Genomic DNA, 24,846 nt, shown 5'->3' with positions numbered 1-24,846 from the left:
AAACCACATTATTTCATTACTTTTCTAATAACTCGACCATACGTTCTTACTGCAACTTTACAAGTTTATTTATCTTCGATAACTTCCTAACGAATAAGTTCAGGGCATAAGTATGTTGGTACTTTTATGTACAACATAAGAAACTACATTTCTAGGTTTCCATTTAAAGAAAAGGTACAGTTACATTTTCAACGGTAACTTTTCTGTAGCCATTCGATTACAATAATTCATTTTGGACAACCTAAATAAATCTGTTCTCGTAATATATTATTTTATAATGGAATCTCTTTACTTTCCATTTCTAAACATTTTCTTCGATACTGCTTCATGTCGATGAAACATTGTCATTTCTTTTGATTCTTAATTTCAATCGAATTATTTAAAAAGTGTATTATTTAATATTCTTCGGTAATACGTACCGATCATTCTTCTTCACCTTCCAGTTGATAATGATAGCGGCGTAAAGCAGCTAAACGTAATCTTTCAGTCTCCAAAGCTTCTTCCGATTCCAAAACATCAACTTGTGCCTCCATCTGTAAATCGTTAAAAATATTCACTCTTTCTAATACTTAACAACTTTAACGCTTATTTTCTTTATCATCCTTATCCAAATAGTGTATAACGAGTAGTAACTACAATTACCATTCTCTTCCACAAGATGGCCACAGTTTTTAGCAATTGCAACAACACTTCCAGTTGCTTGTGTTACGTCTCTCGATGCCTCTGACAGTGCAGCCAAGTTATTGCTTTTACTCTGCTTCTCTACACGCGTAAACAAATTTTACGGTTTAATAACAAACAAAAACCGAAATAAATCCTCTACACTTACAATAAAAGATTACCACCAAATGCAACCGCCTTCGCTGCTGATATCAGCCCTTCGGACCATTGATGGTTACGTTTCTAGAATTCGGTTCCAGAGGCTGTGCCCTACGATTCAAAATCTCTTTCCATATTTAATATTCATAAATTAAATATTAACGATCAAAATAAGCGACGTACCTTTCCTTCTTCCATTAATTCTGTACATGAATCTAACATTTTTCCGTTCACTTCTAATTTTAACCCGGAATCACCAGCGCGAGATTTCTCCACCATGTCCTGATCATAAAATATGTGATAACCATGTATAAAAACAATTTATATATTACACTAAAATGTAATATGCGATTACCTGTATTCGATTACCAGCTTCTTCTATTGCTTTATCCATACTTAACAATTCTGCCTCTACCAAACTTCCAACTCCCAACTGTTTACATTCGTCGGTCGATTCTACAACACGATAAAATTCAAAATAATATCTATGACTTTCTTCATTTTTTTTCTTCTACATTTTTTAACTTTCGTAACTTACTATCGCCCGATGCAATATCAATAGATGTGTTTCATGTAGATTTTCCATGTATTAAATAAAGACCCAAAACATATGCAACGTGTATTGCACTTTTAATGAGTATTGAGGAGTACAAGTTAGGTCTGACATCGCTGGATTATCGATACCATTTAATGAATATTCGATAATATCTTCTGCTTCGGAGATGCAATTTACTGAAATAAAAATACACCTTTCTATCAGAGATATCAACATAAACCATTCACCATTTTATTATCGAATAAATTTAAATACTTACGCAATAATTCATACAACATGGTATCGGCATGCATATTCGTTTCATTACGGCACCGTTCACCTTCAACTTCCAATTTCCCCATCTTTAAATCTAATTCTTCTTTCTCAGCTAATAAATCATGTAGATCGCCTTCTAAAGCCGTTTTTTTACAAGTTAGAAAATCATTTTTGCCAATCAACGCCTAAAATATTACACTTTTACCGGAACGAAATAAAAATAGATAAGAAATCAGGAAATAGTTATTTAGTCTCGGGTCTATTTTGACCCTGTTCTAAGGGTCTATTTTGACCCCGCTCTGTGGGTCCATTTTGACCCTGTTCTGCGGGTCTATTCTATTCTACGGGTCTGTTTTGACCTTTTTCTGCGGGTCTGTTTTGACCCTGTTCTGCGGGTCTATTCTATTCTACGGGTCTGTTTTGACCCTGTCCTGCGGGTCTATTCTATTCTACGGGTCTGTTTTGACCCTTTTCTGCGGGTCTGTTTTGACCCCTTTCTACGGGTCTCTTTTGACCCTGTTCTGCGGGTCTATTCTATTCTACGGGTCTCTTTTGACCCTGTTCTGCGGGCCTATTCTATTCTACGGGTCTGTTTTGATCCTTTTCTACGGGTCTCTTTTGACCCTGTTCTGCGGGTCTATTCTATTCTACGGGTCTGTTTTGACCCCTTTCTACGGGTCACTTTTGACCCTGTTCTGCGGGTCTATTCTATTCTACGGGTCTGTTTTGACCCCTTTCTACGGGTCTCTTTTGACCCTGTTTTGCGGGCCTATTCTATTCTACGGGTCTGTTTTGATCCCTTTCTACGGGTCTCTTTTGACCCTGTTCTGCGGGTCTATTCTATTCTACGGGTCTGTTTTGACCTTTTTCTGCGGGTCTGTTTTGACCCTGTTCTGCGGGTCTATTTTGACCCTAAAGCCGTTTTTTTACAAGTTGTAAAATCATTTTTGCCAATCAACGCCTAAAATATTACACTTTTACCGGAACGAAATAAAAATAAAATATAACCGTAAATCTACTAAAAGAAAGGTATTAACCAAATTTTCACCTTTCGTGGTATTTACTTCTTCTTTTATATCGTCCAAATCCTCTTGTCCTTCGATAGCTTTTCGAGCTTCCTGTTCAGTTATATCTTCACCTTGTATTAACTCGTCCAGTCGGCGTTCCGCTAAAAACGATTCGACGTTCCGATTTTTCTTCTGACATTTTTAATAACCCAATTTGCTTGTCCACTTCGGCTTTCTGTTACATACGAGGATACACATAACGAGCATGAATATTTTCTTATGATATTAAAAACTATGAAAATTACAATATTCCTACCTTCCTGATTAAACTGATATGTTCTTCTCTTAATTTTCCATATACATCTTTCAATTTCTCAAATTTCTCTTCCAAAACTTTATACTTTTCTACAAAAACATAACAGACAAGTTATATTAGATTGCGATATAAATGTACAGGTATGTATGCACCAACCTTCGCTTTCATCAACTTTCGCCATCGTGTCTGCTTTTTGTTTAAGAGAGTCCTGATTTACCTGTTTTTCTTCTTCAATTTCATTGCCCTAAAAAATAAAAACAACTTGTTACATAGACTGTTTTTGTAAACCATAATGTTAATGATTAATTAAAACGTTTTTACCTTAATAAGCAAACCCGATTCAAGTTGCATGACACGACTCTGAAGCTCTTCTGTGATTCGTTGATGATCCATCGGTAGACGATGCGATTCTTGTCTCTGGCGACTATTTTCTTGCTGTAAATGATCGATGGGACTTTCTCTAAAATACATATGTTCGGAACAATTAATAATCTTCTATCGCGTAAGAGTAATAAGCGATCATTTTTGTAATTAGTATTAACATTTTCTATTCGCACTTTATTTAAGTTTACCTTTCCTCGAAAGATTCTTCTGATGGCGATACCACCCTCGGCGTCGCGTACGTTCGTAACTCGGATTGTATCAAAAAGTTTGGTGGATTCTTCGATAAACATTATACATGGGGTAAATCGATAAAGAAATTTAACAGCTTTTATGAGCATTTTATGGTAGAAACCATTCCTTCGAATCACTAAATTCTGTTTAAAAATAAATTTAATTCGAAAAATCTTACCTCGGGTAACGCAGGCGTCGTTATAACATGCTTAAAATACTGTCTTTGTTTTACGGTGTTGTACAACTTCTTCGGTTCATAGAATTGTTTCGAAAATCGGTCACGATGGCCGGCTAAAGTGTCCGCTGGTAGTGTGTTATCAAGTTTCAACAGAATTTTCACACAATAATCGTATAACTGCGACGCGTCTGGAACGCACGGAATTAGTGGAGCCGGTCGACATTGTCCACTGACGGTCATACAATTTGACGGTGTATTCTTTAATGATGCGCTAACTGAAATCATTAACGTAACCGTGATACATAAATACATCAAAACACATAATCGATCGCTTGTCAGAGCGCGACTCCTCTGGACTCCTCTGGTGGCGAGCAAGGGAGGCGACGCCACAGGCCTAACTTCCCCGGGCCTAAATCCCCTAGCCTGAGGTGTTGGGTCTTTGGGGGGTTAGATTTTTGGGGGTTACAATTTGTAAAAAAACAAAAGCCACCGTTCTTTATCGAAAATTACTGACATATTATGAGATTAGTTTTCGATCTAAATTAATAGGGGCGCCGTCTAGGGTGCAAAGGGGTGAATTGTTTCTCGACAAACTTGGGCGTTTTGTGGTAGATGTCGTCTTGACACGTGTATATCGATATACAGTAAACTTCTAGGGGTCTATTTCGACCCTAATGGTCTATTTTGACCCTGTTCTGCGGGTCTATTTCGATCCTAAGGGTCTATTTTGACCCGGTTCTAAGGGTCTCTTTCGACCCTGCTCTACGGGTCTCTTTTGACCCTGTTCTGCGGGTCTATTCTATTCTACGGGTCTGTTCTAACCCTTTACAACGGGTCTCTTTTGACCCTGTTCTGCGGGTCTCTTCTATTCTACGGGTCTGTTCTGACCCTTTACAACGGGTCTCTTTTGACCCTGTTCTGCGGGTCTATTCTATTCTACGGGTCTGTTCTGACCCTTTACAACGGGTCTCTTTTGACCCTGTTCTGCGGGTCTGTTCTATTCTACGGGTCTGTTCTGACCCGTTACAACGGGTCTCTTTTGACCCTGTTCTGCGGGTCTCTGTTCTATTCTACGGGTCTGTTCTGACCCTTTACAACGGGTCTCTTTTGACCCTGTTCTGCGGGTCTATTCTATTCTACGGGTCTGTTTTGACCCTTTTCTACGGGTCTGTTTTGACCCTGTTCTTTAAACTCGAGGAAAATGGAGAGTATGTCTCCATGCAAGGAGATTATAGCTGCAATGGAGGCTACAGGAAGAAGAGATAGGTATAGTGACAGCAGCACAAGTTTGGAAGATGATTCATCTGCTCCAGCATGAATTCAAATATAATATGTAAACATAAAATCAAAATAGATGAAAGAAAAGGTACTACCAATTTTGTTATAGTATCAGGTTTACTTAAAAATAAAGTATAAAATAAAAATAGGGGAAACCGTATAGTAAAATATATAAAATAAAGTACGAATAAAATGAAAATAAGAAAGACTAGAAGAAATAGGAAAGACTAGAAGAAATATTGAAATAAAATAAAGTAAGGTAAAATAAACTAGACTAGACTGTAGAGTAATGTTTTAGCTTATCCCGTATCTTTGGTGTCATAGCCCATATCTTTAGTGACAAGTACATGTAAATGTAGAAAAACCCCTAAGCTGTAGGGTATAACTGTAAAAATATGGAGTGTAGAGTATATGCTATTATTATATTATATAATATTTTATTAGTGAGAAAGACGAAAGCGTTTCCATATCAGTAAACTGTATAACGGTAAAGAATCCTGGCCTGAATCATAATGAGAGAAAATAACTAAAATAACTGTGACTTGTATTGTATCGTAGTCTATTTGTTACATTTATATACGGCCGATTGCAGATACTATTACTACTACTACTACTATCTTTTCCCTGTTACATCCTGTTGTGTGATTTTACTGTTTTACTATTATTTTATCCCTTAATTTCGATTTAATTATGTTACTTCATTACCTGATTTACAAAATCTGATGTTACCTGATATCCAAAAGTGACTATTTTAGATAAGATATCAGGAAGTAGTTAGTTAGTCTCGGGTCTATTTTGACCCTATTCTATGGGTCTATTTCGACCCTGTTCTAGGGGTCTGTTTTGACCCTGTTCTGCGGGTCTATTCTATTCTACGGGTCTGTTTTGACCCTGTTCTAAGGGTCTGTTTTGACCCTGTTGTGCGGGTCTATTCTATTCTACGGGTCTGTTTTGACCCTTTTCTACGGGTCTCTTTTGACCCTGTTCTGCGGGTCCATTCTATTCTACGGGTCTGTTTTGACCCTTTTCTACGGGTCTCTTTTGACCCTGTTCTGCGGGTCCATTCTATTCTACGGGTCTGTTTTGACCCTGTTCTACGGGTCTATTCTATTCTACGGGTCTGTTTTGACCCTGTTCTAAGGGTCTGTTTTGACCCTGTTCTGCGGGTCTATTCTATTCTACGGGTCTGTTTTGACCCTTTTCTACGGGTCTCTTTTGACCCTGTTCTGCGGGTCTATTCTATTCTACGGGTCTGTTTTGACCCTGTTCTAAGGGTCTATTTCGACCCTGTTCTAGGGGGGTATATACCTCTTCCTACCATGACCGGTCGAATGATTTCTAATCGGCTAATTTTTGCATTATATCGTATAATATGCAGTCGTATTATCAGTAGGAATTGCTGAAACTAGACGAAATAAGAAAGACTAGAGGAAATATAAAATAAAATAAGATAAACTAAACTAGACTAGACTGTAGAGTAACGTTTAGCTTATCACGTAAAATAAAATAGAAATGAAATCGATATACAATAGAATAGAAAAGAAAGTAGAAACGGTCCTCCACGGTAGAAAAGCAACCATAATATTGAAAGTCACGTATATAAAATATAAAATATAATATGTAAACATAAAATCAAAATAGATGAAAGAGAAGGTACTACCAATTTTGTTATAGTATCATATCTACTTAAAATACAGTGTAACATAAAGATAAAAGGAATAAGGGTAGAGCTCTAACTGTATAGTAAAATATATAAAATAAAATAAAGTACGAATAAAATGAAAATAAGAAAGACTAGAAGAAATAGGAAAGACTAGAAGAAATATTGAAATAAAATAAAGTAAGATAAAATAAACTAGACTAGACAGTGAGAAAGACGAAAGCGTTTCCATATCAGTAAACTGTATAACGGTAAAGAATCCTGGCCTGAATCATAATGAGAGAAAATAACTAAAATAACTGTGACTTGTATTGTATCGTAGTCTATTTGTTACATTTATATACGGCCGATTGCACATACTATTACTACTACTACTACTATCTTTTCCCTGTTACATCCTGTTGTGTGATTTTACTGTTTTACTATTATTTTATCCCTTAATTTCGATTTAATTATGTTACTTCATTACCTAATTTACTTTATATCTGTCAGAATTTAAGCTAGGAAATCCAGACTTATGCAGGGAAAGAAACTACCCGTATATACTATGAACATTTGTAAGAAAGAAGAAAGAAGAAAAGAAAGTCCGTTCTTAGAAGGTTTTCATGGGGAGCCATATTTTGGAGAAAAACAGGGCAGTAACAGGTACTTAGGTTGTGTAGTGTGATTATTAATTATATAATTTATGAATAAACTAAAATAAAATAAGTAAAGTAAAATAAAATATAAAGCATGTCATACAGATACCGACCAAGGACAAGAGGGAATATGCAAAGTGATTGGTACTTGATAAATGAAATAAATAAAGTAGAATAAAACTGAAGTGAAATATTATTATATTATTATCATTATCTGTCTGCAGGGTGAGTACAGACAATGTCCGGGTTAAAACAGACCTTCGCGTCACAGATGTGATATTACGAAATTAATAATTCTACATTTCGGAGATCTCGAGTGTCGTATGCTTAATTTAAGATCGTAGTTGTAGATCATTCTAGCGACCTACACTTCCATGATTGCTGCCGCGAGCCACTCGTATAACTTATGCACTCTTATCGATATATTATTAACGAACATCGAGATATCTCGAGACGAGAAGCGACGTCATAGAGCGTGACACTGAAAATGCTTCTTACGAACTACCATAAGTAAGCACTTTTATATTTTACGGTCAAAAAACCAGGAATAAGAAATCAGGAAGTAGTTATTTAGTCTCCGGTCTATATTGACCCTGTTCTACGGGTCTATTTTGACCCTAAGGGTCTATTTCGACCCTGCTCTGAGGGTCTATTTCGACCCTGCTCTAGGGGTCTATTTCGACCCTGCTCTAAGGGTCTATTTTGACCCGGTTCTAGGGGTCTATTTTGACCCGGTTCTGCGGGTCTATTTCGACCCTATGGGTCTATTTTGACCCGGTTGTAAGGGTCTATTTCGATCCTGTTCTAGGGGTCTATTTCGACCCTGCTCTACGGATCTATTTCGACCCTGCTCTACTGGTCTATTTTGACCCGGTTCTATGGGTCTATTTTGACCCTGTTCTAGGGGTCTATTTCGACCCGGTTCTACAGAGTACTCGATTGTTGCATTAATAAATAAATTAAAATTAGTTTTCGATCAAAATTAATAGGGGCGCCGTCTAGAGTGCAAAGGGGTGAATTGTTTCTCGACAAACTTGGGCGTTTTGTGGTAGATGTCGTCTTGACACATGTAAATAGATAAAACAGTGAACTACGTAGTTTTTATATTAATAATAATAAGCTTTAGACACTGTTTATTAATTAAACTGACGCACATACAGTCTCCAGTTAATGTGTATTATGTTATTATGTATTATGTTATATTCTTATGATATTAAAAACTATGAAAATTACAATATTCCTACCTTCCTGATTAAACTGATATGTTCTTCTCTTAATTTTCCATATACATCTTTCAATTTCTGAAATTTCTCTTCCAAAACTTTATACTTTTCTACAAAAACATAACAGAGAAGTTATATTAGATTGCGATATAAATGTACACGTATGTATGCACCAACCTTCGCTTTCATGTCTGCTTTTTGTTTAAGAGAGTCCGTCCTGATTTACCTGTTTTTCTTCTTCAATTTCATTGCGGTAAAAAATAAAAACAACTTGTTACATAGACTGTTTTTGTAAACCATAATGTTAATGATTAATTAAAACGTTTTTACCTTAATAAGCAAACCCGATTCAAGTTGCATGACACGACTCTGAAGCTCTTCCGTGATTCGTTGATGATCGATCGGTAGACGATGCGATACTTGTCTCTGGCGACTATTTTCTTGCTGTAAATGATCGATGAGACATTCTCTAAAATACATATGTTCGGAACAATTAATTATCTTCTATCGCGTAAGAGTAATAAGCGATCATTTTTCTAATTAGTATTAACATTTTCTATTCGCACTTTATTTAAGTTTACCTTTCCGCTGATGCATCGGGAGAGATTGAACCGTTTCGCGTAGAATCTAATTGATCGCCTGGTAATGAACTCGTATCCGAAGTATCGATGAGACTATCCGCAACCGTATCAGTATCTAAAGATTCTTCTGGTGGCGATACCACCCTCAAAAAGAAATTTAACAGCTTTTATGAGCATTTTATGGTAGAAACCATTCCTTCGTATCCTACGTATGCTAATCCTACCAGATACTATAGCATCAGGATGAACGTTCAAGAGATTATCATTGTTTTAAGAAATCACTAAATTCTGTTTAAAACAAAACGACGATCTCGACAGTTTTCTCATAAAATCTTAAATATTACAATTTACGTAAAAAATCTTTCTATTTAACTAATATAAATTTGTTATTTCGTAAACGCAATTAATGTTAATATATTCTAGCTACTATTTTTGACTAAATATTTCTTTTTACACGCTTGACGACATGGTTAATAACATTCTTCGATATTATTGTCCTCTTACTTTTCCATCCGTCCAACAAAAAAATAACAAAAAAATCGTAGGTAAACGCTTTGTTTCAGGTTTCTAAATGAGGTGTCCGCTAATAAAATGTTGGAATACCCAACAGACCCCTTAACTAATAGCTACTATTATTATTATTACATAATAAAATAAAAGTTTAGTGTTTTTGATGTTACCATGAGGAACGAGAAATTTGCTCGCGCATTATTTTATTGATTTCGGTGGTACATTAAATCCGAAGGAATGTTTTAACTATATTCTTTCTATTATACATTGAAATCAAAATATCGTTCAAACGTAAGTTTTGCGTTTATTTGTCCATAAGTAAATGCAGTACTTTATTGATAACCCCGTCTTCGGATTCTAATAAATCAGCGATATATTCAAGGTTACTTGTAAATCCCATCTCGATCATAGTTGCAAGAGCGCTTTGAATTTTTGGGTTACGATGATATCTTTCGTTGATAATTTCGCTGACAAGCTTTTCCGATACTTGAGGATTAATCATCTGGTTTGATGGATTATCTTTCGATGGTGACGATGCCACTGATGCAAGTGCAGAAACCTAATAAAAAATATATAATTTGAAACTTATTTTATTATATATATATAAATTTATATCTTACTTCTTTTTCAAAATTATTATTTAAACTGGATGAAACTGAGGAGGATACGGATCCAGAGTCCAAAGTATCATTTTTCTCTATGACTGTCCATTCTTCTGTTTCTTCAGTTTTTTTAACAGTTGTATCTAGACTGGAAACAACTGATGTAATATCGTTTGGCAAAAGTTTCTCCACTGCATCGACGGTGCGTTCTATTTCTTCTTCCGGTAATTTTGCACTTTTGTCGGCTGTCACATTTTCTTTGTCTTTCTCTTTTTTTTCAGTTTCGCAAGTATTTAAAATGTTGGAGAGAAACGAATCGATGACACAGCCAAGTGGAGCTGACGATCGGGTACTGTCTACTTTACCGTCTTTCTGTTTTGGTGGTCTTTGGCAACAGCCGACGTTGTCCACTTGTAGATTCATGTTACCGAACTTTAATAAGAGTTGTTGGATGAAAGGAAATTTTCTTGTTTCTTGAAGGAAACATTGATAAATTGACAATTGCATCTGCTGCGGGAAACGAATCATACAATGATTTGCATGTAACTTTAATGCTTCGCATTGTGAACATAAATCGTAATCTATGCATTCGATACACGAGTAACGAAATCCTTTGATAGGATTGTCGCAACCATCGCATATAGCGCCACAATAAAGTATTTCCTCTTTGTTGTTACAAGTTGGTTTCTCTTGATTTTCCGGGCATAAACTTACATATAGTTTGCAATCTTCAAACATGGATTTTATAGCAATTTTTAATTCATGATTGCTTCTTATTACGATTTTATCCTGATCTTTGTCTATACATATAATTGACATATATTAAATTATTGATTACATTGCACGGAAGTGACATTTCTTAGTAAAATAATTATTGTATATAAAAACATACCTAGCCACGAGATTGTGAAATCTTCGTCACGAAGTTCGGGAAAAAAATATCTTATTACCTCACAAACATATTGAAAATCTACTACGTCCACCTTGCTATCAAATCTTCGAATCTCTTTTACAGTATTATCGTTATTTGTTAAATAAAATTTAAAGCTTAATCGTCCCGTAATTGTAGACGTCATGTTCGCACTTTAATAACAAAATGTACCTAATGCAGAAATTGATATATGATATATTGAATTATATTTCTGCAACCGATAAACGTAAAAATATATAAAAAATATTATTATCGACGACTCACAACTTCTTCCACCAGATTCTGATTTCCGTATGTTCTGTTGATTCTCTTACCTACGTACGACGTAAGTAGTAAGTACTTACGACGCTTTTGCTTTTATACTGTTTTGCCTAGTTAATACAAAATGGCGTTTCTGGCATGTAATATGCTTTCAGATTGAAACTTTCAGTGGGATTTCTGTCGACATCTTTTTGGTTACGTTCTTCTTGCTTACATCGATCGTCTATTGTTGAAGAAGGGACGTTACTTAGTTACTAGTTACTATACGCAATACGCGTAAAAGTTCCATTTCGCATAAACCTGCTGATCGGCGCCATTTTTGAATGAAATGCGAAATTTGACAGATGCTTACGTGGCTGTTTGCGTAGAAATGATGATTCACGATACACGTCGCTAATTTAAATTTCTCATCCGTATACAGGGTGTGCCAGAGAAAATCTGATTTCAGCCAACCCGCAATTTTTGTTAATCTTGCCATTCGGAGGAAACGTCTCGTTCAGTCGCGCAACCAACATGATGCGACGTTTCCTCTCTTTGCTACTTCTTACCGGTAATAGAAACTACATATACATACATATGTATACATATGTATACATACATACACTTTTCTTGACAACCCTGTCCGTAGATCGTTGCATCGTACCGTTATTATCGATACCTATTTCTTTAACGTTCTTTTCTTTGTCGGGTTTAAATTGATTGTCGATGATAATTTTCAACCAAGTATAATAAACCAACTACTTGAGAAAATGTACGGTAATATTAATCATTGTGTAAGATATTATGGTCGTTACGCCACGAAACAGCAATTGTATGACTCTTCTCGTATCAGCAATTGTTCGACGAAAAAAGGAAAGTAAAAACCTAGTTAATCGTTCCTGGATGTAATTTTCTAATGGAACGTAGATCGATGCGATCGTTCGCATCAAGTTATTGCAAATTCAAATGAATTTTCTCTTTCATTGATGTTTCAGACTCGAATGCACCGGTTCGGTTAACCAACGAGATTCTTAAACGAACTCGTTTTATTACTACATATTATGAAATTGTTTAATATTTATCGTATGCAGTGTCTCCTGATCCGTGTTTACTTAGAAATCCAGACACCTTTGATCGAAAGGTTTCTCTCTCTCTCTCTCTCTCTCTCTCTCTCTGTTACTGCGTACGAGGAGTAATTTTACCCATTTTCGTCGATCAATTAGAAACGGCTAAATGTAGTTTCATTAGATAATTAAGCCGCCAGATATCTCGTATCGTTTTTTACTTGCATTTTATATGTTATCGGTCGTACCGTACGACTAGGATTGTGTCCAATACATATGTATGTACTTACATAGTTGGGGAATAAGAAATTTGCATTATCTCCGAGTTTGATGATGTTTGCACGAACGCGGTTTGCGCTTTGAATATTTTATGTTCGTCCCTGCACATGCTCGACTTATCCATCGTAAACGTGACTACTACTTCTGGTTAGGGGAACGCAGTCGTTTATTAGGTTTCATGGGACGAGGCGGTAACCGTGGTGGTAATCGTAACGATTCGAAAAGAAAAAGAGAAATCCGCTATTCTAATAAGATGGGATTTGCCACGTATGTACTACTTGATCTATCTGTTTTAGGTCGGTATCTGTTTCACAGCAGGGGCGAATCTATGTACCAACGGGGCGTTGTTCTTTTCGTTGATAAAACGAATTCGCAACTATTATTCATCTTCCGCTGTGGTTTTCGCGCAATCGAGCAACGGACTAAAAGATGTTGACGGTACGAATTTAAAATAGGTTTTCGACATGTTTTATCAATCATTAACACGGGTAATAAGCATCGTGTAAAAGCTGTTGGATTTTCCACATCTCGTCTTTTGATTAAATTTTTTCTATTCTTTAGTGTTGATGATGAGGCATTTCACGCACACGTTGTGTCGTATATGCTTGAACGAGAGAACATTGCCACCCTTAGCGTGACATTCGAAAATATGGTCGCGCTATAAAAATTGTACGATAACATCGTTCGACCGTTGATCGTCGTCCTTCTACCGAGCCCGATGGCGTATTACGAATTTTCAAAAGTCACAAAGTCCTTCAAAATGTCATTTTCCGCATGGTTCGTCATGTTTCTGATTACGCCTGCTGGGAATGCGACGCACAACAACTATTGCTACAACCGGCTGGGAAATCCGTTTCATCTGTCGTTTAACAGCGAAACGTTGACGATATGCCCTTACGATTTCGTACTACGCGAATGGTACTCCGTGAATGGTAAGAATACGGAAACGTTCCAACTGGCCGAATGGCGCTACGACGGAGTCGATTCGATGGAGTCGGTTGACAAAATCGACCTGCTTACGAATTTCAGCCTCTACGAAAGAAGAAATATGTAACATGAAAGGGGCACGGTTCTACGCGGAATCACCGTTCAGGCAAGAGTCGTCGCGTACTTACTCGTCGATATAGAGTAAGATAAGAGTAATAGAATATAAACTTTGTCTATGTATTATACATAGAGCTCGATGCTGCTTACGGTTAAGGACAATAAAGTGCACGGATATCATCTCGGTAAAGTGATCAGCGAGCTCGAGAACGCTCTGAACTTCACTATCGAAATTGTAGCCGATGTTAGCGGATACGGAAGCTTTAATACAACGTCGAAACGTTGGAGCGGGGCGATGTGGAAGGTAATTTCGGGACAAGCAGACATCGGTGTGTCGGATTTCTCGATGACCAACGTTAGGCTCGCGATTACACGATTCCCTTGCTGATCACCAGGAACTCTGTTTAATTTTTAAACAACCCGAGTTCTTTGCTGTGAAATGGTTCGCTTATTACAAGGTATGTATACATATACATACATACATACATGTTACCGCGATATATGTATATGATTGATTGCTCGTCCAACCGATCGATCGCTGAAATTCGGGCTTTTTAAATTCTTAGTCTTTCCTTCAGACTTTCAGCTTTGCAGTCTGGGTTTCTATTTTTGCAACAGTATTAATCGCCCAGTTGGTCCTGGCTTTCATAAGATCTTGTACAGATTCGCACAATATGCCGTATACGGTGTACGAGGAATTTCTGAGGATTTGGGGGATTTTTTGTCAACAGGGACTATCAGGTAAATTAACTTTACCGTTCGATGATATATTTCATTAACGTTGTCTGTGTTAATTAATTAATATATTTATCGGATTTCATGTAACGCTCGATGATATTAATCGTGTCAATGATTCTTACTTTTACGCAATGTCGATAGCATTTGTGTGGCTCTGTTTCAGTAGCATTTTTATTAAATCCAATCGAGTTTGATGCGACTACGAGTTCAAAGTTCTGCTATCCAGATTGCGCATATTTCATTCGAATTCTTCGTTCGACTAACGAAACAGTTGTTCGATAAGTTTATTTAATCGTTGGTATGCAAGTTATCGAGAGGTGAAACGAAACGCCATACATACAATGTATACGTACATATGTACATATGTAGATACGTAACAGAGCATAAACGTTCGTTTCCAGAGTTTCCTCGAAATTCGTCACTCAGCCACGTAGCCTACTTCACCATGTTCATTACCGCCATAGTAACGTCCGCGGCTTATTCCGCGGCTCTGATATGATATGTTTCCTGACGGCTCGCATCACAACTTTGCCCTTCCGGACAGTCGAGGAGTTCGTCAACGATGGCTCCTATAGCATAATCGTGACAAAAGACTCTGCGGATTACGATATAATCGCATACGTCACAGATGTTGCGTATAATACATACATATACATACATATTGTACATAGAACGTAGCGCGTTTGTAATGGAAAAAGCGGAAGGGCCCCAACAACGAAACGAGAAACAAGCATGGCAATTGTTCAGATATACATATGTATGTATGTATACATACATACTTGAATAATAATTATCAAGCGTTATCGTTAATATTTTCTCATCGACGTGTCAGGTTAATACATAATCGGTAATTTCTTTAGAATTCGACCGTTCCTTTAACCTTTAATTAAAATTCGATGCTATTGTCAGAATTCGAAAGATCCCCTGTCGGCGAGTATGATGAAGTTAATGAAACCATTGGAGGCATTGCCAATCGATGTACAAACCGCATTTAAACACGTAGGTGTGCTCTTTGTTCGTAATGATAATTCGTTTGAGGAAGCGATACGGAACTCGTATACTTTTCAATTTGTACGTTTCTAGATCTGTAACGACGACAAGTTGGCATTTTACTCCGCTTATAATGTTGAAATGCAGAATAGATCGATAGTCCTGAACGTTCCGTGCAAAGTTGTTATCATCAATGATGGTCGCGTAAACAGTTTGTCCATGATTTTGTCCAAGGGTAATCAGTATACTTTACTTCGGTTCTGAATTATCAGTCAGTGTCTCGATGATAACTACATATTAATAACGCCGAGCAAATATACATATAAGTTTTATACAATATTTCCAATCGCGTTGCAGCTTGCAGAAATTACTGAGTACCGGCGCGGCGCGGTGCGGCGCGGCGCGGCGCGGCGTGCTGAACCGTTTCAAGAGCGAGGCATACTTCCAAAAGGAAACCAAGTTTAAGCCAGTTGGATTCGATAGTGTCGTGCCAGTACTGATGGTCTTCTTCACTGGTGCGATATTCGCATTTTTAATACTAGTTGTAGAGATATGGATTTCACGAAAACGTTTTACACGATTCATCGAAACCCGTTGATTGAATGATTAGAAATTACAGAATAACCTCTAACCTCTTATCGAACGCTGTAACATTTTTCTGCAATCTTACTTTTCACACAGCACTCACAGCCAGGTTCCGTTAAATCGTTAATTCCGCTTTTTCTGGTATCAAATCGTTAATTGGATATCGCATTAAATATTTCGCAAACTATTATAGCGACTATATCCTTGATATCCTTGGAAAATCGCCAACTAGTCTTGCACCGTGCAACGACGACGACGACGACGACGACGATGTTTCGTTGACGGGACTCGGTACGTTGAAAAATAATGTAGAAAAGTGGATCGGATTAATTAAGAGAGCAGGTTAGCTGCTGACAACGGGAACAAAGAGAACAAACTGTCGGTAATTGTGATTATGTTAATTTTTCGATGCAAATGCGAGCCACGTGTGTAGGTACATACATATACATATGTACATGTAATTTACGTTTATATCGGCGTTAATCTTTGCGGAATTTTTCTGTAGCCGGTACGATTGCGTGGACAGTGTGTAATGTGTGACATTATATTTCGTTCGTAATGAGGGTGCTATCCTCGTCTCTCTAGATCCATAGATTTGATAAATTCCAACGCCCATGTCACGGGGGTTTGTTGCTTTTCAGTTTAGTTGGTTAGCGGTTAGAAGCGGCTGGGCATCGTGCGAAAGCAAACGAATTTTGAAACGGACTTACTATCTACAGTATCTTTCGGTTGAGGGTGCACCGAAGCGCTCGAGCGATATATATGTATACGTATAATGATTACAGTGATTATATTTTAACAAGGTTCGATTTTCAATCGATTATCAATAAATGTTAACCCGTAGTATGCAATGGCACGGTTCGTTTTTTACGCTACCATCGCGTTCTTGCTGCTCTCGTTCGTTTCCGCGTACCCGGTGAACCTAAACGACATTTACAATTACATGTTTCTAATTATTGACGTGTACAATTATTATGGAACAAGCTGCATCACGATCGTGCATTCCGACAAATACACCAGTAAGTTCGCTCTTGGTAAAAGTCGTTTGCATGGAATTGTATTTTACCATTTTTACGAATAGTGATATGCACGAGTCACGTGTATGTATGTATGTATGTATGTATGTATGTATGTATGTATGTATGTATGATGTACATGTATAGCCACGGAAACATGTAAGATATTGAGCATGGAACGTAAGTTTCAAGTCGTTTCAAATATTATTCGAACCAAACTAACGTATAATATTATACGTTAAGATTTAAGATTGCTCTAGACCCTGGCTCCAAAAACTTGTTGTTCAGTTTCGAATGATATTAAAAACGATGCGAACGCTGCTCGTGAGCCTATGGTGGAAATTTATTTAAATTTGGTTTGTGGTTTAAAAAAATACGCGAAATGCCTCGTACGTAATTTTAAAAATATTTTCTTGTTGTTCGTAACAACAACAACAACAACAACAACAACAACAACAAACAACAACAAACTGTCGCTGAAACGACCATCTACGTATGTACATATGTATGTATCTAAGTAAGTAAGACGGAATTATCATTTCAGATACGAACGAAACAACTCTGATGCAAATATGGTTTCGTTCGTTTTCCCACAGAGGTATTCAAACCATGGTCGTAAGCTTTTCCAATCTGTCACGCGAAATCAAGGAACACCGTGATTCTATCGTGCGCCCGCTGTACGTTGTCCTTCTTACGACAAACGAGACCATGAACGAGTTCGTAATAGCCAGCGGACGTATCGACGTCTCTTTTCCCGTCTGGTTCGTCATGTTCCTACCATCATACCAGGATAATCCTATGAAGAGTTTCTGTCGAGATCCGATCGGGAATCCGTTTAATCTGGCGTTTAACACCGAGATGCTGGTGCTATGTTACGATTTGCCAATTTTAACAGAATGGTACTCGTTGAGCAAGAATCTTACCACAGTCTCGAATCTGGCCGTGTGGAAATCCGGCGGGAAATCCGGCGGGAAATCCGGCGGGAAATTCAGCTTAACCACAAACAGTAGCTTGTACACTAGGAGAAGCAACATGTACGGTCAAGTTATGCGTATAGCATATGTCAAGGTGAGTGTGGATTTTTGTTCGATAATTGCCTCTGATGTCGTGATAGGGGAATGATTTACGAGGCAGGAGAACCAAGGACGATGATGCAGATGTAATTTCGATTTTTCGACAAGCTCACTTATTTTCCTCCTCCTCCTCCTTCTCCTCCTCCGAATAATTACTTATTTTCCAACTTGCCTTATCAAGGAAATATATTTAATTTTCCAATAATCCGTACCGAATTCAAGGCATCTCCGTTCGTCGCGATGAAAGACGGAGCCCTCACGCACTTTTTCGGGGGTGTAATGCACGAGCTGAGCAAGTCGATGAACTTTACGGTGAAAGTGATGGGTACTTCGGCGGTGTACGGTAATTGGAACGAAGAGAAGAAAATGTGGACAGGCGTGATAGGCGAAGTAGTGTCGCGGGTGGTCGATTTCGGCATCGCAGAGTTCAGCATGAGCAATCATAGGCTGGACGTAGTCGACTTTACCTTACCATTGATTCTGTCGCGGAACAAAGTATACTTTCAAAAGCCCGATGCCTCTTCTGTCCAGTGGTCTGCCTATTTCAAGGTTCTCGTCTTAAATAGGACAACCAGTAGATTTCTTTAATACATATGTAACTACATCATATCTGTCCTCTCTTCAGACGTTCAAAATGGACATTTGGATGGTGATAATATTTACAATTGTGTCCGCACCGATTCTTCTAACGCTTATGAAGACGAGAGGCCGGATCGTAATGAAAATTATTACGGACAATTACATAAAGGTTTGGGGGATTTTTTGCCAGCAGGGAATGTCAGGTATCGTTCACATCGATATTCGCGAGAGTGTTAATATTCATACATATGTACATACATACGTATGTATAACGCGTTCATGTGTTCGTTCGGGTGTTGATTTTTCACCAGAGTTTCCGGACGAGTCTTCCTTGAGATTGGCTTTTCTCTCGATTTTTCTGTCAGCGTTAATTATCCTGTCTGCTTATTCCGCTTCGTTGATCAGCTTTTTGACAGTGTCCACGGTAGGTCTGCCTTTTTCTACTCTCGAGGAATTTTCGCGTCACGGCTCGTACAAGTTGATCGCGTTCAAAAACAGCGCAGACTACGACATGATAGTTGTAAGCACGAAACTACGATTCTATCGAATTCTATCTACCAAGGGTAGAGAGTGAAGTAAGTTAATTTTAGTCTGCCAACGACAGCGTATCGTTGCGTTTAAAGAGACTGTTGAAGAAGAAACAAGATCTACCTACGACGGTGTTTGATGCCTTCCAGCAGGTACCTTACCGAACAATTCATTTAAATGTTAACCGCAGACCGTTCATTCTTACCTTTTTCTAGGTTTGTACCGAAAAAGTGGGATTTTACGTAACGGAGGCGATACAAAACGCCATGGATCGAGTACCTTGCGAAGTTGTTTACATCGAAGCTGGCAAGCTTGACAGTTTGGCACTAGTATTGAATAAAGGCAGCTCTTACACAGGATTAGTAAATTACCAGTAAATAATACATTTTGATCATTTTGGTCTGGGTTAGGGTTCGCCTATTAAAATGGATCGTGATCTTGATCGATACTTTCAGGTTGCAACGATTCAAAGACAACGGAGTACTGAACAAGCTAAAAAAAACGTTTCTTGTAACAACCACGTCTCGCGAGGGTGGATATCCTGTAGTTACCTTGGGCGGCGTTGCGCCTATTCTATCTGTTCTGGCTGGCGGAGTGATTTTAGGCTGTTTTATATTGGCGTTCGAAAAGATATATTACAATTTTTCCGAGAGTAAATACGGAGAATCTTTGGAATTTCCTCGAATACTCCAAGAGACTGCACGAGCGAGACTTGGCCTAAAATCAAATAGAAAAAGAGAAACAAGTTTGAAATCTCGCGAGTTAAATACGTATATTTCGAATTAACGATTAGATATTGTTAATCTTTAATATGTCGATAGAGAGAAATATTTTTTACGCTTATCAAGAGTGGAGAACCAAGAGGGTTAAGTTAGATCAAGGTTCGTGCGAGGCGATGCATTTCCTCGAATAAAACCTATTAGAATAATCTAGATGCCGATTTGTGTGCCGATTAACAGCTAACGATACCTTTCAAGAGTATGTATTTAATATCCTCAATGTTCGCGATCATTCATACACTGTTCCTAACCCCAGAGAAACGGGCCGAAAAAATACATTAGGTGAAAAAGGTCTACTCGTATAAGTATTATACTTACCTCGTCTGTGATATTACGAACCCGAGGGATGCCTTGGGTAAAAACCGCGGATAGACTGATTTTTAGTAAATTATTTACAACTTTAACTAGTCAAGGAATGGCGAGTAATTCGTACTTTTCAACTCGTATGCATTTACATGCAACTAGCTGCTGCCTATCACACTAATTCAATGAATAGTTTCTCAACTGACCGCCATCCAAGAGAACAGGCCGCTAAAATCACCTCCGAATTGTGAGGTCGGTATGGCAGTCAGATTCGGCCGCGAAAGTCCATAAGGTGAAGTGAAAGGTCTATTCATATATCTCGTCTGTGGTCTGTGATTGTAACTGTTAAGCGAGAATTATCGTGTATCGGTATAGAAGTAATCTGGTTGAAAACGAATCAGACGCGTCTCTATAACTTCTGTCGGTAAAAATCGCATAGCATCGAGAAGTCGTCGAAGAGTTGAGAAGATTTGAATAAAAAAAATATCATTGAAATAAGAAAGAAGTAAGAGGGAAAAATGTGTCGGAATATTTTCGAAAACGCTATTGGGTCTCGGTGAAAAGGTGTTTAAACACATACATATTTTCTCAACTGTCGTCTCTCGATTAATACGTTCACGATCCATTATTTCGGTAAAGTATGCATTTATTGGGAAAGGAATACAGTTTGTTCGTTGGTAGCTGTGGCGACGGTGTCCGTGAATAAAGCGTTTTTGGGGCAAAGTGAGAAGCGAAAAATCCCCCGGCCTCGTGTTTGTTCTCCGGTGGTAGAGAAGCTCAGTTCTATAAATCAGTCAAGATCCGCGCGCGGTATCGCGGATCTGTTGCGCAAAAAAGAGGAAAACAATGAACCTCGTAGAAGAAGAGTAGCGTTACTTGATCCAGTTACTGGGCGGTGGTTCCTTGAATGATCAAGGGTTAGGATCGTCACGTACCTACACGGTGCGGCGATGATGCCTTTTGTGACGAGGGGCGGCAAGGACAGAAGAAAGAGAGGAAAAGAACGCTCGAGCGTGCTTTCATGGGCGCACTAAAATATTCATTGTCTGAAAATGGGCGTTTGTTAGAGTGTGTATAGTCGCTCTGCGCCTCGAGTGGCGAGAGGTCTGAAATACAGGGCGCGAAGCCTAGAGTAGGTGTGGAGGCGTTCTATTATATCTCAAGGCACGAATCCGCTCGAGACCGGGGGTTCGCAACCCCGCAGAAATTCAATATCGTGTTACGTGGACGCGTAATGAGCGTTATTCTGATCGGTCGACGATGCTCGGAAGTTGAAAGTCGACGTTCACTACTCGATTTTCCGATACGCGTTCTTCTCCTTGAAATCATTCGTCGAACGAACCCACGTTATCGAACCTAAGAGAACAAGATTTATCAAGTATGTACGTCGAATCAAACGATCGGATAACCACCGCGCGCACTCGGAATACGATGCAGACTTTGCGACGCGACGCGACGCGACGCAAGTACCGACGGATGGCATAATATCGATGCAGTCGAATTAATTACATTTCGCTGCACTCGCTGCACTAGTATTCGCATCTAGCTTCGTTTCTAACTACATAGTTTTCGACCGTGAAACAATCGATGCACCGATAGATAGGTTCGCAACGAATAATTAGTTTTGCGAATTCATCGGTGAAACGAGCGATACGAGGATGAGATGAAAGGATCGAACAAAAATTACGCGTTCTATCTGTTAGAAAAGGCTACGCCTGCACACTATGGCATTGAAAATACTTAAAGAAACGAAGGGTTTGGAAGAACGTCTGGTACGCGAACGAACCAAGTCCCGTCCGGAAATTCTTGAGAATTTTCAAATAGCGGGGGTGAAAATGTAAAGTTTTCGTGGCAGTCGAGTGACGCTCCACGCTCGGATATAATCTCGGCTCTTCCGGTGGAGCTTACAAACGCCCGAGGTGGTGCGAGGGTAAGGTTGACTAGAACCAGAAAAAGGGTTTGCTTCTGATACGATGCGGCGTCGGAGTTTCCTCGCGACGAACCACGTTGTTTACTCCGAAGAATATGGATTTTATGCATGAATAAAGAGAGGAGGGGAAGATCGGTTGGTTGATTGGTTGGTTGGTTGGTTGCACCCTTCGTCCCAACAATTTCCCTTACCCGTGTCTGTCTTCGGACAACTAATTCGGTGTCGTTGCGACACTGTCGATGCTGTCGCCTGCCACGCGGGCACCGATGACGCGACGCGACGCGACGCGGCACGGTACACCTGCATTTGCAAATTTGCATGCACAAGCACGACAATCCGCGTGTGTGTTGCTAGTGTCGTCGCATATTCGATGCAGACGCTATCGACGATGCTGCAACCGCAAAATTTTTTATTCCGTTCTCGTGTACACATCTTAAAGGCTGAACGCCCTTTAAAAATTCTGCTTCGGGCTACATAATTTCTTACGCGGGAGACCTTGGGGCTGAACATTCCATAAAATACGCGCGGGTCGTTGGTAAATTGCAGCTTGAAAGTTTAGGGATAGAGAGAAACGTATTATTCTCAAGTTAAAATGATATCCAAGTTACCTTCTCGATAAGAAAAATGATCAGCAACGAAAACGTAAACCGATTAATTATAATAAACGTAAATTAAACGCTGGTCGTTTATAAAATCCGAAATAATAGCGATATTCGACGGAATACGAGTAGAACGGATCGTTTTTTAAAATGAAAAACATACAGAGTTTTGCAAACATGTTTTCCTTTACCGACGTTCTCTGCTACTATTTCATGGCTCGCGCCTACATAAGTATGTATGTAGATGTACGCGCGCTCGTTTGGTATCATTGGACGTTTCGATGGGAGAATTTTTCGGAGGGTTATCGTCGACGCCACCTGTAAAATCAAACTGGGTTCCGCTAGGTTGGTGCCGATTCAATTGATTTCCGATTCAGACGAGACTTCTTTTCCTCGATAGACAGACCATGGACGTTGCAAGCGAGCGAGACACGAGCAGGCTAAGGGACCGAATGCGACCAAAGGACAAAGATGGAATCGCCAAGCGAGAGAAACAGAGGGCGGTAAAGGGGTTCGGGTTGAATCTACCCAGCGCAGTGTGTACCTCTATTCAGAATCATGCGGCATGGCTCGTAAATGGAATAATCAGTGACACGAGGGAACATGGAATACGCTGTTGTCCCGGTTCTCTCTCTCTCTCTCCTCTCCTCTCCTCTCCTCTCCTCTCCTCTCCTCTCCTATCCTCTCCTATCCTCTCCTATCCTCTCCACCGGAACCCGAGCTATTCCTCTCTCGGTTTCCCTAACCTTCCGTTTTCCTCGTTGCTTCTTCCTCTCTCCAGCAACGCCGTTGTGTCCCGCCATCGCCCTCTATGGAAACCATCCCCCTTGGTAGTTGCGGTGATGAATAATCCTCAGATCCACGGCGAGACGGCAAGTTGCGAGGTTAACAAGTGAAAACGTCAACGGCGAGCGCGACAAGAACCGGGCTTCGAGATACATACCATGACGGTGTTCCTCCTCGTTTTATTACGGTTCAACGGTGGCGAAATGCAATTCCGCGTTTAAATCTCGCCAAAGAATCTCACTCTACCGTGGCGTTACATTCTTCGAGACGCAACGGAAAGTCGAAACGAACGAACGAACGAACGAACGAACGAACGAACGAACGAACGAACGAACGAACGAACGAACGAACGAACCCTGGAATTGTTCGAAACGTTACGTAGCCGCAAACACCGGCTGCGTTTTGCTCGCGGTATTTCAGAATTCGTTATTCTTTCGCATCGGGATGTTCCCTGTTTTCGCTAGTAGACAATTTACCGCAAACAGTCTCGAAGAATTTTGGAAAGTCGTTCGTTTTTTCGTTATCTCGACGACACGAACGTGACGTTGTCGCGATAAGTCGAAAGTTTCAGTCAACGAAGAATTTTCGATGAATTTTCTCGTTAACGATTTGCGACGTATATGTATACGTCGAAATTTCAGCTCTGATCAGGGTGGCGAAGGCGAAGGCGAAAGAGTAGCAGAAGGAGGAAACACGGAGACGCGAAGAGTAACAGGCAAAACCGTAACGAAGGACGTGGAGAGAAGAAGATACGACCCCAAAGATGGGGTTGAACCGATGGTACTTTCAGACGTAAATTGCAAATGTTCCGGAGAACCGGATAATCGGATAATCAGCCAGACTGTTCTGTCTCCGTTTGCCGTTTCCAATATCTGCTGTCTCCGAGACATCGACCTATGGATCAACGACGACGAGTTATCGACGAAATAAAACTACTCGCTACTCTACGCGTGCATTTGAAGCGGTTTATTGTTTCGATAGAAAAGGATACACTTTTCGCTGAATGTTCTTTCGCTTCATTTTCCATAAAACATTATTATCCGTCTAGACCAGCGATCGCAGTTGCTCGTTCGACGACAAACATATTTTCGTTTGTTAACGTTTGCTTTTAAGTTTTCGATCGTCCACGTAGTTTACGATTCGC

General features: G+C 39.2%; 2 protein-coding genes and 2 pseudogenes across 2 annotated transcripts; 2 read left to right on the top strand and 2 right to left on the bottom strand.

Annotated features, from left to right (window-relative positions):
- Window positions 1-422: 422 nt before the first annotated feature.
- LOC122397945 lies at window positions 423-8,734 on the bottom strand (annotated as a pseudogene).
- Window positions 8,735-9,776: 1,042 nt separating this feature from the next.
- On the bottom strand, window positions 9,777-11,928 carry LOC122397743 (sequestosome-1). The gene is made up of 5 exons (XM_043397105.1): window positions 11,783-11,928; window positions 11,434-11,653; window positions 11,131-11,340; window positions 10,257-11,038; window positions 9,777-10,195 (listed from the first exon to the last, which is right to left on the bottom strand). The coding sequence occupies exons 3-5, from the start codon at window positions 11,312-11,314 to the stop codon at window positions 9,941-9,943; spliced, it is 1,221 nt and encodes a 406-aa protein (XP_043253040.1). The 5' UTR covers window positions 11,315-11,340; window positions 11,434-11,653; window positions 11,783-11,928; the 3' UTR covers window positions 9,777-9,940.
- Window positions 11,929-13,437: 1,509 nt separating this feature from the next.
- On the top strand, window positions 13,438-16,122 carry LOC122397944 (annotated as a pseudogene).
- An 837-nt stretch (window positions 16,123-16,959) lies between these two features.
- On the top strand, window positions 16,960-20,218 carry LOC122397943 (glutamate receptor-like). Its single transcript, XM_043397444.1, has 9 exons — window positions 16,960-17,128; window positions 17,670-18,193; window positions 18,421-18,747; window positions 18,824-18,980; window positions 19,089-19,297; window positions 19,368-19,457; window positions 19,521-19,678; window positions 19,761-19,957; window positions 20,127-20,218. The coding sequence occupies exons 1-9, from the start codon at window positions 16,960-16,962 to the stop codon at window positions 20,216-20,218; spliced, it is 1,923 nt and encodes a 640-aa protein (XP_043253379.1).
- The last annotated feature ends 4,628 nt before the right edge of the window (window positions 20,219-24,846 follow it).

The sequence above is a fragment of the Colletes gigas genome, unplaced genomic scaffold (genome assembly GCF_013123115.1).
Source record: "Colletes gigas isolate AHSC1104 unplaced genomic scaffold, ASM1312311v1 Colletes_gigas_Sc00010, whole genome shotgun sequence".
Lineage (NCBI taxonomy): Eukaryota > Metazoa > Arthropoda > Insecta > Hymenoptera > Colletidae > Colletes > Colletes gigas.
The sequence above is the reverse complement of the archived record's forward strand: the minus strand, read 5'-3'. Positions and strand labels throughout refer to the sequence as shown.

What these genes read in the sequence shown, in the direction of transcription:
- LOC122397743 (XM_043397105.1), bottom strand. Translation starts at nt 11,314, where the DNA reads ATGACGTCTACAATTACGGGACGATTAAGCTTTAAATTTTATTTAACA. An exon ending in TTTCACAATCTCGTGGCTAG is followed by an intron (nt 11,039 to 11,130) that starts GTATGTTTTTAT and finishes TTATATGTATAG; the next exon opens with ACAAAGATCAGGATAAAATC. An exon ending in ATAATAATTTTGAAAAAGAA is followed by an intron (nt 10,196 to 10,256) that starts GTAAGATATAAA and finishes ATTTTTTATTAG; the next exon opens with GTTTCTGCACTTGCATCAGT.
- LOC122397943 (XM_043397444.1), top strand. Translation starts at nt 16,960, where the DNA reads ATGGCACGGTTCGTTTTTTACGCTACCATCGCGTTCTTGCTGCTCTCG. An exon ending in CAGACTACGACATGATAGTT is followed by an intron (nt 19,298 to 19,367) that starts GTAAGCACGAAA and finishes AGTTAATTTTAG; the next exon opens with TCTGCCAACGACAGCGTATC. An exon ending in ATATTACAATTTTTCCGAGA is followed by an intron (nt 19,958 to 20,126) that starts GTAAATACGGAG and finishes ATATGTCGATAG; the next exon opens with AGAGAAATATTTTTTACGCT.